General features: G+C 50.3%; 1 protein-coding gene across 2 annotated transcripts in view; it reads right to left on the minus strand.

Moving 5' to 3' along the window:
* The window catches only part of TRPV5 (transient receptor potential cation channel subfamily V member 5), a 32,444-nt gene extending 18,648 nt beyond the window's left edge, over positions 1-13,796 (minus strand). The window contains exons 1-9 of one of the 2 annotated variants that reach the window (XM_045166473.1): positions 13,653-13,796; positions 13,138-13,341; positions 11,108-11,205; positions 10,848-10,970; positions 10,247-10,384; positions 9,863-9,961; positions 9,527-9,702; positions 9,000-9,146; positions 6,970-7,182 (exon numbers count right to left, since the gene is read on the minus strand). In XM_045166473.1, the coding sequence (XP_045022408.1) occupies positions 6,970-7,182; positions 9,000-9,146; positions 9,527-9,702; positions 9,863-9,961; positions 10,247-10,384; positions 10,848-10,970; positions 11,108-11,205; positions 13,138-13,265 (1,122 nt within the window). In that variant the 5' untranslated portion in view covers positions 13,266-13,341; positions 13,653-13,796. Of the gene's footprint in view, positions 1-6,969; positions 7,183-8,999; positions 9,147-9,526; positions 9,703-9,862; positions 9,962-10,246; positions 10,385-10,847; positions 10,971-11,107; positions 11,206-13,137; positions 13,474-13,652 lie in introns of those variants that run through there. The other variant, XM_045166474.1, reaches the window with a different exon arrangement.
* Positions 13,797-14,250: the final 454 nt, after the last annotated feature.

Genomic DNA, 14,250 nt, shown 5'->3' on the forward strand with positions numbered 1-14,250 from the left:
GGGTCTCCTTCCCTGCCCCTCTGTCCAGATCAGCTGTCTCCCTGCAGGAACACGATGCCAGTCTCTGGTCACAGCCCTTCCCCAGCACACTGCAGTTATCTGGACATTTTCTGTCGCACCCAGAATCTTAGAGCTCCCTTAAAGCAGGGACCTCTAACTCCTTTTTATCCACAATGCACACACAGTGGATGCTGCATTCACAAGGAAGGAAGGCGAGAAGGAAGCAGGTAAACAGACAGGGGCTTGCTGAGCATGATCTAAGAGCTGGAGGGAGGCAGAGGGCAACCAGGAAGCGTGAGCAGGGAGGTAAATGGAGAAAGGATGATGACGAACTGGGCTCACCTGGAATTTCCAGATTCCTAGCTCAAGGTCACCTAAGTAGGCTAGTTAATGATGCACTGAGAAAATCCTACCCCCCCCAGCTCCTTTAAAAAATAAGCGTCTTTCAACAATGACTAGAGTTCTTAACTTCTTTGTATGGCTTAGAATTTCAGAAGTTGTCAATGGCCAGAGCCCCTTGGAGGCTGACCGGCCTTACTTTGTTAAGAATTGGCTTACAGAGAGTGTCCTGCTCACCAGCTGGTTGAGCTCATTGTCTTGAAGGAAATGCCCAGAGAAGGGTGGGCCTAGCAGGGCCCAGGTACCACTGTGGGGAAGGGTGGGGAGTAAGTGCAACCACTAGGAGGGGGAAGGCACTGGAGACAGTTGTCAGACCACATCTGAGACCCTCTCCTTCTCCCCAAGATTCTTGCAGAGCAGTGAAGCTCCCAGAAAGAGACCTGCTTGGTCATCATTCATACAATCATTTCTCTCATCCTCTAAACTGTGCGGGGATTCCTAACCAGGTTGCCCATCAGAATCAGCTGGTTGGTGGGGGAGGGGGGGGCGGTGGTACTTGTGATCTAATGGATGAGACTCCATGCTCCCAATGCAGGGAGTCCAGGTTGGATCCCTGGTTGGGGAACTAAGCAACTGCGACCAAGCACACGCGCTACAACTACTAAGCCCACACCTGCTCACTGCAAAACTAGAAAAGCCCGAGTGCCACAACGAATACTCAGTGCAGCCAAAATACATACATACACACACACACATACACATATATTCACACACACACACACATACACATACATTCACACACACACACATACACATACATATACACAAATATTCAGACACACACACACATACACATACATTCACACACACATACATATACATATACACACATACACATATACATACATACATACAAGAATCAGCTGGGAAGCTTTGTCGCAACACATATGCCTGGGCCAACCCTGGAGACTCTATTTTGGTACAAGAATCAAGCATCTTTTTTTTTTTAAGATGTAAATATTTCTACTACAGATCCCCACGTGAGAACCACTAGGCCAAAAAGGGAGGAAGATCTCATGGTTACCTTATAAGTCTACCTTCCAGGGGCTTATTTTGTGTCCTAGTCTCTGTGTTTTCTCAGGAAGATTAACCCAGCAGATGTCTTTTCTCTATGGAGACATCCTTATCCATTCCCACAGAAGCAGGACTTACCCCTAGCCACCAAAATGTTAATCACATAAAAAACTGGGGCCCACGTTGACCAACAACTAGCTGAAGAATTGATGCTTTTGAACTGTGGTTCTGGAGAAGACTCTTCAGAATCCCCTGGACTGTAAGGTGATCAAACCAGTCAATCCTAAAGGAGATCAGTCCTGAATATTCATTGGAAGGACTGATGCTGAAGCGGAAAGTCCAATACTTTGGCCACCTGATGTGAAGAACTGACTCATTGGAAAAGACTCTGATGCTGGGAAAAATTGAAGGCGGGAAGAGAAGGGGATGACAGAGGATGAGATGGTTGGATGGCATCACCGACTTGATGGACATGAGTTTGAGCAAGCTCTGGGAATTGGTGACGGACAGGGAAGCTTGGTGTGCTGCAGTGCATGGGGTCACAAAGAGTCGGACACGACTGAGCGCCTGAACTGAACTGAACTGAACCAATGATCAACACTGGAGCATAGGCAGTAGCTCAGTGGCTAGAGGTCAGAGGCAACTCCACGTCTGACTGACTCCCCACTCCTGCACTCCAGCACAGCACCTCTTATCTTGCGGGGGGAATATCAGGTGTGCCCAGGTACAGGTGAGTGTGGCAGGCACTGGCTACCTATCAAAGCCTGGAAACAGGAGTTCCTCAAGCAGTGGGTCCCTCTGAGGAAGAAACCTGGAATCCAGCATATTTCTCTGGAGGGAGAAATGACCTGGCTTTGTATTAAAGTTGAAGCTTCTGAAGTGAAGCAGACCGGAACCCCAACCAGTACTGCCCTTACTAGCCGAGCATCTTTACCAAAGTACTCTCACGACTTCAGATTCACCATCTTTAAAATGGTTATAAGAATTTCATTTACTTATGAGGGCATCTATGAGGCTCACCCAGTATAATTCTTTAGCAACCAAAATGCGGTCCACAGAATCACAACACCAGCCTCACCCAGCAGTGAATCAGAAACGCAGAAACTCAGGGCCCACATCAGCTTTCCTCTCTGAATCTGCTTTTTCACAAGAACTCAGAAGCACCGGAAAATGCATGGCAAGTTCTCAAAGCCAGCGCCCAATAGATGTTATTTTTACCTCCCGGGCTCCCTGTTTCTCCCACCTCTGCCTTCTCTTTAATTTGCTGTGCTTGTTCCAAAGGGAGTTGGGTAGGACCCTCAAGTAAAACAGTGTTGAGCTGGTGTACAGCTGGGTTTCAAATAACTATGGCACTTTGAATAGCGGAGTTTGTGAGGAATTGCGACATGTAGGAAAAGCAGTCTCACTGACCATGACAGGTAGAGAATGATTTCAGATAAAAAGAACCCATGAGTCACTCCTGCCACGCCCTCTCCCTGACTACCTACATCCCATCCATCATATAGTAGTGATGATTCTACCTCGATAAGTGCCCTGATGCCAACCCTCTCTCTCAAGTCTCCCCATCACATCTTGAGGCCTATCCACCACTATTCTCTTCCTTCACTGAACTGTAATAGCCTCTTAGCTGGTCCCCCATATCTTCCTTGGCCCCCTCAAACCTGTTCTCCACTCTACAGAGACATTTTTCTGAAACAAAAATATTATCAAGTGTTTCCCCTGTTTAAAATCCTGAGCCTCTCATTAATTTTAGGATAAAAAGCAAAATCCTTGGGATGGCCAGCAATGTCCTACATGATTTGGGAAAGATCTGCCCGGACAACCTAATCTGGAGGCTCCTGCCCCAGCTCCCTCTATTCTAGCCAGTCTTCTTTCAGTTCCTAGACATTCACAAGGCTCTTCCTGCCCCAGGGCCTTTGTATATGCATTGTCTCTGCCTAGAGTTCACTTTCCACCTTGAATTCATCAGTGCACGCATGCTCAGTTGTGTCTGACTCTTTGTGACTCCATGGACTGTAGCCTGCCAGGCTCCTCTGTCCACAGAAATTTCCAGGCAAGAATACTGTAGTGGGTTGCCATTTCCTCCTTCAAGGAGTCTCTCAGCATCCTGTCTTCTGATCATAAGCAAAACTCATGTGAATTGTAACAATCACAGTTTGCATTGAAATATCTATTCATTTAATTAATGTCAATCAGTCTGCAAATGCCAAAAGGCAGAGGTGAAGTGTGTTTTGCTCAGACCAGGTTGAGTTTCCAATACCTACAATAAATGCTTGGGGCACGCTTAGGCTCTCAGTAGAGGTTTGTCTAATGAATGAATTAGCAAAGTAATTTGAAGCAAAGGGCATTGGAGAGATCAAGGAAAATCATCAAAACACAGAAAGGAAATCTGATGATGGGAGATCAATACCCTCTTGCTGAACAGCAAATCAGGGGTCTAAATAATCAGAGTGATCGGTTTCACCTTAGAAAGCTTAGCAGATCTCAAGCCAAGCTGAGTATGAGGATCAATCAAGGAATTTCTTTAAAATACCATTGCCGGGGGCCACCATTTCAGACATTCTGATGCCTCAGGTATGGGGCAGCTTAGGGATCCATAATTTTTTTTTTTTTTTTTTTACCAGATTTCCATGTTTCTAATTTGTCGATGTTGTTGTTTAGTCACTAAGCTGTGTCCAACTCTTTGTGACCCCAGGGACTGTAGCCCATCAGACTCCTCTGTCCATGGGATTTCCTAGGGAAAAATACTGGAGTGGGTTGCCATTTCCTTCTCCAGGGGATCATCCCAACCCAGGGATCAAACCTGCATCTCCTACACTGACAGGCAGTTTCTTTAGCACTGAGCCACCAAAGAAGCCCTAATAAGTAGTCTTGGTTAAAAAACTACTGATCTAGCAAGACATAGGATCTGCTCAAGTCAAACAGCTATTTGGTTTTAGAGTTAGGGCTTAAATCTAAGGCACCTAATCCCAGACTTCGAACTTTCTGCTCACTTGGCAGTCTAGGACAACTAGGATTATAATGCACTTTGTTCTGCCTAAACCAAGTAAACATTGAATGAAGACAAGAAATTAACGCATTAATTAAGAGAGTTCTTGGGAAGTCTGGAAATGGCATAACGTTTATGGCTGAGCAATGAAGCATCCTAGAGTGAAGACATTTCTTAAAATATCTCCCAAACGCCCCCCTTTCCTATGACTGCTTTTGCCTAGTTTATGCCACCTTGTATAAATAAAGGAGTATTTTCTTTCCTTTCCAGTGTTTTGCGATGGTGCTCTGGGCTACTGTCGTGGAGTCCAGTGACTTTTCTAGATCCCATGAGACCCACAGATAAAATCCTACAGTGACTGAGAGCTCTGTGTGTCCAGATTTATTAATAAAATTTAATATAAAAGTACTCATTTATCTAAGAGAAAGCTCTGTAGGCTAATTAATATGGCAACAACTGCACTAATCAAGACCCTATGATGGTACATTTTCATATTTCTAAGACTCTCAAGTAATAGAAATGTAGGAAAAAAGAATTCCATATTATTCAATAAATGTGGTGCATCATGAAAGCAGAATCTTTCAAGTCATGGTGATAAATTTGGGAGCTCCTGATCTAATCCCGATTGACTTCCTACTAAGAGGAACATATGGGCCCCATCAACTCAGGACCAAGGCCCAAGGGCTCATGCCGAAAAAACACAGACTTTCCCTGATGCTCTTCCCTATTCAAACTGCTCACAGCTGCTTTCTTAAGCCCCACCTACCCAACCAAGAAAAGAATATTTGAAAGTCATGAGTCTTCTATTTGGGCTAATGTAGATTTTATCAAAGTGAGCAAAAGGGTAAAAATGCTGAAGGGGGAAAAGAAAGGAAAAAGAGAGAAGATGGAAAGAAAGTTAGAGCACTTAGCTATAATTATGCTTCATCTAGTCCTGAGGCAAGGGGAAGTAGCTGCTAATAATTTAGGCTATCTAGACTATCTGGGTCAAAGGAACATTATATTCACAGGGACATAACTAGTCCTCCCCTAGAGAGAAAGAGACACGGTGGTAAGAAGAAGGTAAGAAAGAAGAAGGAGCCTTGGTGGTAGTCAGTTGCTCAGCATCACCCAACTCTTTGGCTAGAAGGCTATCTACATTCTGGATCTGCATTCTAGATCCAGAAAATCCCCCCCAGTCAGCCTGAAACAAAGGAAGGCTGGCAAAGAATGCATCTGAGGAATCAGAGTCAGGAGCACTGGAAATGTCCAGCCACCCCCATGCTTATCCATTTCCTTCATCATTATCACTGGCCCATCTCAGTTGGCCATCCCTTCCACGTCCTTATTTCCTGGTGTATGGTCTCCACACCAAGGACAACCTTCATGTCCCATTTGAGATGCAGGTAACCCAGCTTCCTCCCAATACACCTATGCCCACCTTGAATAAGGCCGCCCCACCACACTCAGCCTTGTGTTCTGCAGGCAGCAAAGCCTGCTTTGTGACAGTCAGAGGCTCTGGACACATGGCCACACTGTATATACACCAAGAGGCAATTCTAAAAGCTTAGAGTGACTTGACCTACTTCAGCATTTAATAAGGCTCTTTGCCCTGTCCTTTCTTTGAGTATCCACTGCCTTTGAGCTAACTCAACTTAGGTTATTTTTTCTTTAACTCCCCCAAACTGCCCCTCTCCAAGTCCAGGTTGAGCTATACCTCTAGCTGACCCATTCTGCATTGAGCATAAATCTCTAGACATTGAGCTCTTCCCTGGCAAAATTGTTCCTCCTGTGTCTTTTGCTTTCTGCCCACATGCCTGTACTCCCTTTTAGGTATTTTCAGGTCACTAGGACAAGAATTTTGGTTACCTAGTAAATGAACCCAGTGTTGAATGTACATGCCCAGAAGCACTCATGAGAGCCTGCTCATTCTATTACACCAAGGAGTCTCCTCCTTTCAACAGCAGACCTGGACATCTACTCCACATCTCTACTCAGCCATCCTTACCCCAGGTCTCTGAAGGTGACTCACAGAATGGCAAGCTAACCAGAGTAAAAGGGACCCCAGAGACTATTTCCTTCTAACTGCTACCCAATCTAGGCATCCTCTGCAGCACATTTGACAGGTGGTCAGACAGCTGATACCTCACTTTCAATGCACTCATACTGACTGTGTTCAGAAGCAAATGAAGGTCAGAAGAACATCTGTGTTACTCACAGGCAGACTCAGAAAATGGACCTGGAGCACACTCTTCCTCCCTTTAGAACAACAAGGCTTCTGTTGAAGGTCACATTTACAAAGTTCTGGTCTACAGACCTTTGTGAGTAACAGGGATTTTACAAAGGTACAGGTAAACTAAGCATTCTTTCAAAGTTCACAAGAAAGCCATCACTCCCTGGACAAGTCTACTTGTATTCATTAAGCCCCAGCTTTGGTCCCCTTAACTCCCGCCTAATTTCTGTCCAGGTAATCAGGAGCCTGCCCCTTCCAGAGTCAAGGGAGTGGCATATTTCCTGGGCAGCATGGCTCTGGTTTCCAGTGCCATCACCCCATGCTAACAGCCCCTCTTATCCCCTCTAAGAGTCACCTGGAGCAGCTTCTGCTGGAATACGGTGATGTCTCGGGAATCTGTGCGGTTGCCACTACGGGCCTTGAGAGGGCGGTGGATGCAGCACATGGTGAAGCAGATCATATAGAGCACATACAAGGCTCCCAGGATGCAGAAGTAAGGCCGCCCATACTTCCTCCACTTGAAGTTCACCAGCTGCTTCACTGGGGTCTGCTCCAGGATCTGACGAGCCTGCCATAGAAGAAGAGGGCAGCAGGGATGACCAACATAGTGCGTTGCAGCACCAGGTTCCCCACAGGGTCCCAGGCAGGCAGCGTCATGATCAGCACAAGTGTCATTCATTCAGTTCATCTTTTCATTCATTTCTTTTACAGATGACTAGTCAGTTTCTACTGTATGTGGTGCCTCAGGCTAGTGCTGCAGATAAACCATGGCAGAAGTAAATACCAGGATCTCTGAGCTCATCAGAGACTCTGAAGGATGAGACATAGATGGCTGAGATAGTTGAGTGAATGGAGAGTTAGGCGAGATCTTTTATATAGTAGCAGCAGTTGCCAAGGCAGGAAGAGGTGAGAAGACATTGGCATATGAGGGGGATGTGGCAGAATCTTTTGGAGGGTGCAGGGATTATCCTGTATGAAGTAGCTGAGGGCCAGATCATGGTACCTCATGAATGCCAAGCTAAGGAGTTGGACTTTGTTATCTGAATGCAATGGAAAACAGTTGGAAAGTTCAAGCAAGCATGTAGTCAGATTTGCTCTACAAGTATTACGGACATGAGAGGAACAACAGAGGACTCGGAGAGTCGGGTGTGGCCATAATCTAAGCTGGGTAGGTTAATGCTCAGATCTAAGTGGCCAATGAGACATTAAAGATGCTCCTGAAAGAGGATGATAGATGGCATGATGCATCTAAGAAAGTAGGAAAAGGCAAGGTCAGAGTTTAGCTGGAGGGATTACCCACAAGCAGAAAAAGTACCTTTTCCCATTGAGCCTACAGAGTAGGAGAGAGATGGGTTTGGGGTGGGGGAGGCGTTTCTAGACCTGCTGGGCAGAACAAGGCAGGAGGTTGAAGAAGCTCCAGTGAGAGAGCCTCTATTTTCATCATAATGAACAAATCTTGGTTGCCCGATAGAACTGAAGGTGAAGGCTGGGCTTCCAATCCCTAAGAAATCCTGCTCTGAAGAAGTTCATAGCAACCAGCCACTTTGTTCATCAGATCCTCTGATAAACCAGATCCTCTGTTTGTTAGCACCAGCGATCATCTGAGTTTTGTGGCTCTTGAGGGTTCCTAGGAAATTGTTGGGCGGCAGATAAACAATAAGAACTGTATTTTGCCACCATCTTGGAGGTTCCAGAAAGCATCAGTATTTTCTTCTCTTTATAAATCTTCAAACTTTCCTTTCCCTCATGTCACCCAATCCAATACTGTCTGAATGACCCATGCATTTTTCCCTCTCTGGAAATTTCTCTTTTTCCTCATCTGCCTGGTGATTCCCAATTCCTTCTAGAAGCCCCAGCTCAAGCACATCTCCTGTGACATCTTTTCTGGTCCATCCAAGCCAATGTAAGCGGACCTCCATTCTGTTGAACCATTAAGTACCATTGCGTCATTATGTGCCATTCATAGTATAGACCTCAATGTTTATCTTGAAGGCTATTAACAGTTACTGAGAACAGGGATGGGAAACTGACAAAGCTGTCTGAAAGGAACTGTTTTTGAGTTTGTTTCTATATTCTCAGTTCTTGGTACAGTGTCTGGGACATAGCAAGAAGCTCAGTATGCTGGATGAATAAGTGATAGGAAGCAACATCTATCTGGAGAACTCATATGCAGTGTTAGTATGAGAAAGGTAAGCAGAGGGACCAGAGCTAAGCAGAGAGAGCAGAGTTAGGGAAGGGGTATTGATCAGCATTTTCTCCCAAAGTCCCAGGAATCTATCCTCACCCCCATCTATTACAGGGAAGCCTCTGGAGCCGAGGATCTTGGTAAACAGACAGGCTCTGCACAGACTCCTGACAGCCCCTAATCCTCCGTGGTGTCCATACCTCCCGTTTCTTGGAGGAGACCACAAGCTCTAGAAAGGACACGTCTTCTCCCCAGGAGTCGATCTCTGTGAGGTCGTAGAGAGTGGAGGTCAGCGGCCCGCACGTCCACTGGATGTACTTTCGCTTCTGCATCAGGTGTTGGAACATCTGGGTGGACACAGGGGTGAGACGGGGGTCAGCATGCAAGGAGCAGGTCAAAGGCAACAGCACGGTTGCTTACTCCTTGAATCTGGTGGACAGCTGGGAACTGATAAGCCTCTGTTGACTTGAACCTTTAATTTGGGGCTGTCTTTCCTTCCCACAAATCCTATAAAGATCTGAAAGGAGAGAACAGGCAAGGGGAATGGACCTTTGGGTTACCATAGCAGATATTCTCAGGTAAGATTCTGTAATCCCCCTGAGTCAGAAATTCCTAAGGCTGAGGATTTTAGTGATGGAGATGGAGGTAAGGGGCCACCACCCTTTTGGGGAGTTTGGGAAGAAGGGTCAGGAGAAGGACCCCCGTGGGCCTGGGGGAGGGCCCTCACCACAGTGTTGCCTTCCACTCCGGCCAGCTTGAAGGGAGTGAGGCCCTGGTGATTGAGCATGAGGTCCAGGGACTGCAGGTGGTCCCCTCGCCTGTCGTAGGACAGCAGCAGGTTGTACATCTGGCAGGCAAAGGTTTTGTTGGGCTGGAGGACGAGGATGTGCAACACTGTGTTTCCTGGGAGAGGACATGGGGTGTCACGTGACCCCTAGGACCAGAGTCCCTGCTGTTCCCCAGGACCACCCCCCACCCCCGGGGGGCCTGAGGGCAGTCCCAGCCCCTCCCCTCTTCCCTGCCACCCCCAGCCTCCCAGCGCCCCCTCCAGCCCAGCTCTTACCCAGGGAGTCCTGGGCCCGGATGTCAGCACCGTGCTCAATGAGCAGCCTCACAATCTCCTCGCTGCCCATGCAGGCGGCAAAGGACAGAGGGTGCTCCCCTGGGGAGGCAGAGGCCCGGGCCTGAGATGCAGGCGGGGAGGGGCGGTGTCTCCAAGCAACCGCCACTCCCTCCCCTGTCTCTGCTCTGGGCCTGGGGCCCCTTGTCAGCAGGACCAGAGGCGGGGATGCTGGAGGGGGTCTGGGGTGTGGGTGGAGGCTTGGCTCTGGCCTTTGGCCTTATGAGGGCTGACCCCTCCTAGTCTCCCCAGGCACGGGGCCTCCTCAGCCCACCCTCCCTTGACTGGTGCCCCGCCTCATCCTCCCAGCCCCGGTCCTGCTCTCACCAAAGTAGATGAGGTTGTGAGGAGTGAGGCCGAAGGCGGAGCCTATAGCCCTCGCAGAGACGCTGGCCCCGTGGGCGAGCAGGGCTTTCACGAGGTTCACGTTCCGGTTCATGACCGCTATGTGCAGGGCCGTCTGACCTGGACAAGAGAGCCGTCCGTCAGGGTGTCTGTTCCCAGCTCTCTCGGAGACACGGCATCCCCCCTGGCTTCCAGGAGATCCCTGACATCCTTGCATGGATTTCCTCCCTTGACTCAGCAGAATGGTGTGAGACTGAGCCCCAGATGTCCCTCAGGCAGGTCCACTTAGCTGTCTCCGCCTCTTGACTACTGCGGATGGCATATAAGGGTAATCACTCTAGTGCAGCTATGAAAGAGAGAGAGTTCTGTTCTTCACGGAACGTGAAAGGAGTTGAAGGGAAATAACAAATGGCTAAAGCAGGTCCCAGACACTCACAGCCAAGACCAGGATCTCTGCCTTCCTCCCACACTCCTGAGCACCCATCACTCCTTCCCCGACCTACCCTCAGAGGCTCACTGTAAGAGGTGACTTCAGACTCTCCCCTACTTGGGTCCACCTTGAAAAACCATGGAGACACCTCACCTACAAATGGCTCACAGATGGCGGGCTCCTTGACCAGCTCGGGGGCAGCCTCCATCAGCACCATGGCGGCCTCCAGGTTGTCATAGAGGGCGGCCACGTGCAGTGCCGTCTCCCCGACAGCCCCTGGAGCAGAGGAGACAGGGACATCAACATTTTCCAGAGACACGCTCCACCGCCCCTTGGCAGAAACCCTCAGAGTGCCTTGTGGGGCATGGCCGGGGCCTCTGCCCCATCTCCACCACTTCTAATTCGGATCCCACCTCGTTGCCGGAAGTCACAGTTTCGGTCCAGCAGAAGTTTCTTCAGGACACACAGGTCGTTGTCCTTGGCTGCCCGAAGCAGAGGAGACTCTCGAATCCTGGCAGAGGATGAACGGGAGTCAGGCAGAGACAGAATGGCAGAGAGGCCAAGAGCAGAGAGGAAGAGAGTCCTTGTCAGCCTGGACGGACAGCGGCCACATGGAATGCGTGGTGACACGTTGCAGGGTTGTCTCCTGGACCCTAGCTCAGGGTCCCCATGGGGTGGCATTACCACCTCTTCCCACCAGTGGTGGGGGGACTCCTGGCTCAGCTGACTAAGCAGCAGAGTACCTGAGGGAGGGGGGCCCGGGGGAGGGAATGGGTGGTCCTGGTGGGCCTGGCCAAGTCATTCTAGCTGAGTCCATGTTTCAGGAACTTGGGAATCAGTAGCAGGTGGAGGAGAGGGAATTTCTGACCGGTTTCATCCCTGCTCCCAGGCCTGCTGAACCGGCTCTCTTTAGTTGAGAGGAGCCGGAGAGACTGGGAGGGGGCTGAAAGAGAGGCCAGCTATTGTTCTGACTCCCTGGGGGCTGTCCAGATGCACATTCCTGCTGTGGGGAGGGAGAGTTCTGAGATGGACTATGAAGGATCCATCCCTCCTTAAGTGTCACCCTTCGACTCAAGAGTCTGAACGCGCTGTCTGCAAGAGTGTGGCTGTGAGCTTCTCTGAGTGTGTGCATCTCAGAGTGGGTGGGAGGAGCCCCACGGAGATACTCCTCCTGTGGTACCCCTGCGGGTTAATCTTTGTCTGTTCCCTGCCTGGGTGAGCCGGACAAGAGATAATGCCGAAGCCGGTTCCTGCTGGGCAAGTATGTGTTGGCTCTGAAGGTGGACACACGGATGGCAGGTTGAGGGTCAGGAGGGGAGAGGTGAAAGGCCGGTAAACAGACTGATGGTGGGCGGTTCCTGTGATGATCCCTAGCCCCCAGTTCCTCTCTTCCAATGGTCCCCCCAAGCCAGGGGAAAGAAGCTTTTTATCTGAAGAAGCTTTTGATCTCAAGGTAGGGCTCAGGTCCGCCCCTCACTGAAGTTCTCTCCAGAGAGAACGGGTGGAGTGGGGACCAGCCTGCTGCCCATCTCACCCAGATCCTCCATGTGAGCCCGCCCACCTCAGGGCAACCAGGGCTAGGACTGCAGAGTCCAGAGGCTCTGCACGCAGCCTCCATACTCCGGCCTCTAGCCTGGAGAAGCCACTGCCCGTGATTCTAGCCCTGGCTGCCCGATCAGATCTGCTAAGGGCAGCTCTCTGATGGGAGCCAAGTCCCCTGAACACCCCGAGGGAGAAGCCTGCCTTCAGGATGGGTCCCTGCCCCCATTAGTCGTCCAGGGGTCTAGACCTCAGGGCTGACCATAAAATGCTCTGCTCCTCGGAGTCACCAGTCCCATCAGAGGTGTGCCAGGGACAGGCTCAAGCCTCACTGTCTGCTCCAGATCTAGCACAGCCTGCACACAGGAGACTTGGGAAGCGCAGATGGGCTTTAGGAGTCCCCACTGGGACTCCTCAGGGTCATCTGGTTTCCACAGTCAGCTGGTCATTCCAGGTATTGCACAAACCAGAGCTGTCCTGTTGCCAGGCCATCAATTTCATTTTCATTAACAGTAACTCCTCACTCTTTCTTCACCCAACGAGTGTCCTAAAACCCACAGGATCTTAACCCTTCCCCAGCACCCCGTTCCTTACTAGCCTGCACCCACCCTGCCCCACTCACCCCTGCCATACATGCTGGCTTCTCCTGTCTGGTATCTTTGGGTCCCCAGCACCCACCCCCCCACCTTCAGTAAGTGAGAGCCCAAGCATCACCCTGCCCCAGCCTTCCCAGGACCCAATGCCACACCCCTCCTCCACTGCTGACATAGGAGCTCGGCTTCCATAACAGATGCATGGGCCCATCCCAGCTGTGGGCACTGAACTCTGGGGTGCTCTGGTGGGCAGGGCAGGCTGACCCAAGTGGGCTGAGGGCTTGAGGCTCAGGGAGAGGGGGAAAGCCTACTTCTTCTGCTGCAGCATGTACATCTCGTCCAGACGCTGATCCCAGTCTTGCTGTCCCACCAGCCAGGAGGTCAGCAGTTTCTGAAGTTGGATCCAGAGACCCCTGGCCTTGGATGGAGGCGCTCCCATGTCTTCTCCTTCCGGGCAGTAGCCAGTCGCGGGGAGGAGGTGGTTCAAGGGAGCAGGGCTAGGACGCAGCCGGCAGCTGAAGTGGAGACGAGGAGGAGGGATGGGTCACGAGTGGATCTGGCGTGGCACTGTGCGGGGTGTGCACGTGCATGGAGGGGACTGGGGGCCCTGCCAGGAGAGAGAGACTTTACCTGGAGGGGAGGAGCTCTTTCTAGAGAAAGCCCCTGGGGCGCACAGCCTGCCTCAGAGCCGGGGGGAGGGAGCTCATTCCTATCAGTGAGCTAGGGCGGCTGAGACCGGGCCAGGGGAGGGGTGGGGCCCAGGAATCTGACCTGGGAGCCGGGATAGAGCCCAAAGGTGGGTCCTACAAGCCAGCTGAGCAATTACCTCAGATGCAGGAGAGTTGAGAAGCAAAGCCCTCCAGCTCTGCAGTCAGGCAGGTCTGGGTTTGAATCCTGGGTTTCTGTCCTTGCAGGTCAGTTAGGTGAGCTTTCTGTGCCTCAGTCTTCTCATCTGTAAAATTGGGGTGATACTTACATGCTCTCACAGCTGAGTCTGTAAAGCATAGTCATAACAGCTCAAGGACAGTTGATTCTTCTTCCACAGAGGGGCTCAAAAGCCCCCAGAACTTCTTGCTCTGCCTAGTACCCCACAGCCCTGCAGCCAGCAGGTCTCCTGGCTGCCCCTCCTCCTGGAGAAGCCCAGGGCCTCCTCTTCCGTTCCAGTTCCTCCCTTCCAGGCAGAGGAGACCCCAGCGAGCCCTGAACGTCCACAGAGGCTGGGCAGCAGGGACTGAGTGGCGATGGAGGAAATCACAGGACTCCCTCCAGGAGTGAGTCAACAGGAGGAGCAGGAGTAAAGATAAGACAGTGTTAAATTATTTTATGATATAACAGTTTCCATTTTTCTTCCTGATTGTTTTCAAAGAGATATATTCAGATATATCTCCTGAACTGTAGTCATTCAAGAGATCCCCAAGTTCCCT

This window comes from Bubalus bubalis, chromosome 8 (assembly GCF_019923935.1).
Source record: "Bubalus bubalis isolate 160015118507 breed Murrah chromosome 8, NDDB_SH_1, whole genome shotgun sequence".
Taxonomy (NCBI): Eukaryota; Metazoa; Chordata; class Mammalia; order Artiodactyla; family Bovidae; genus Bubalus; species Bubalus bubalis.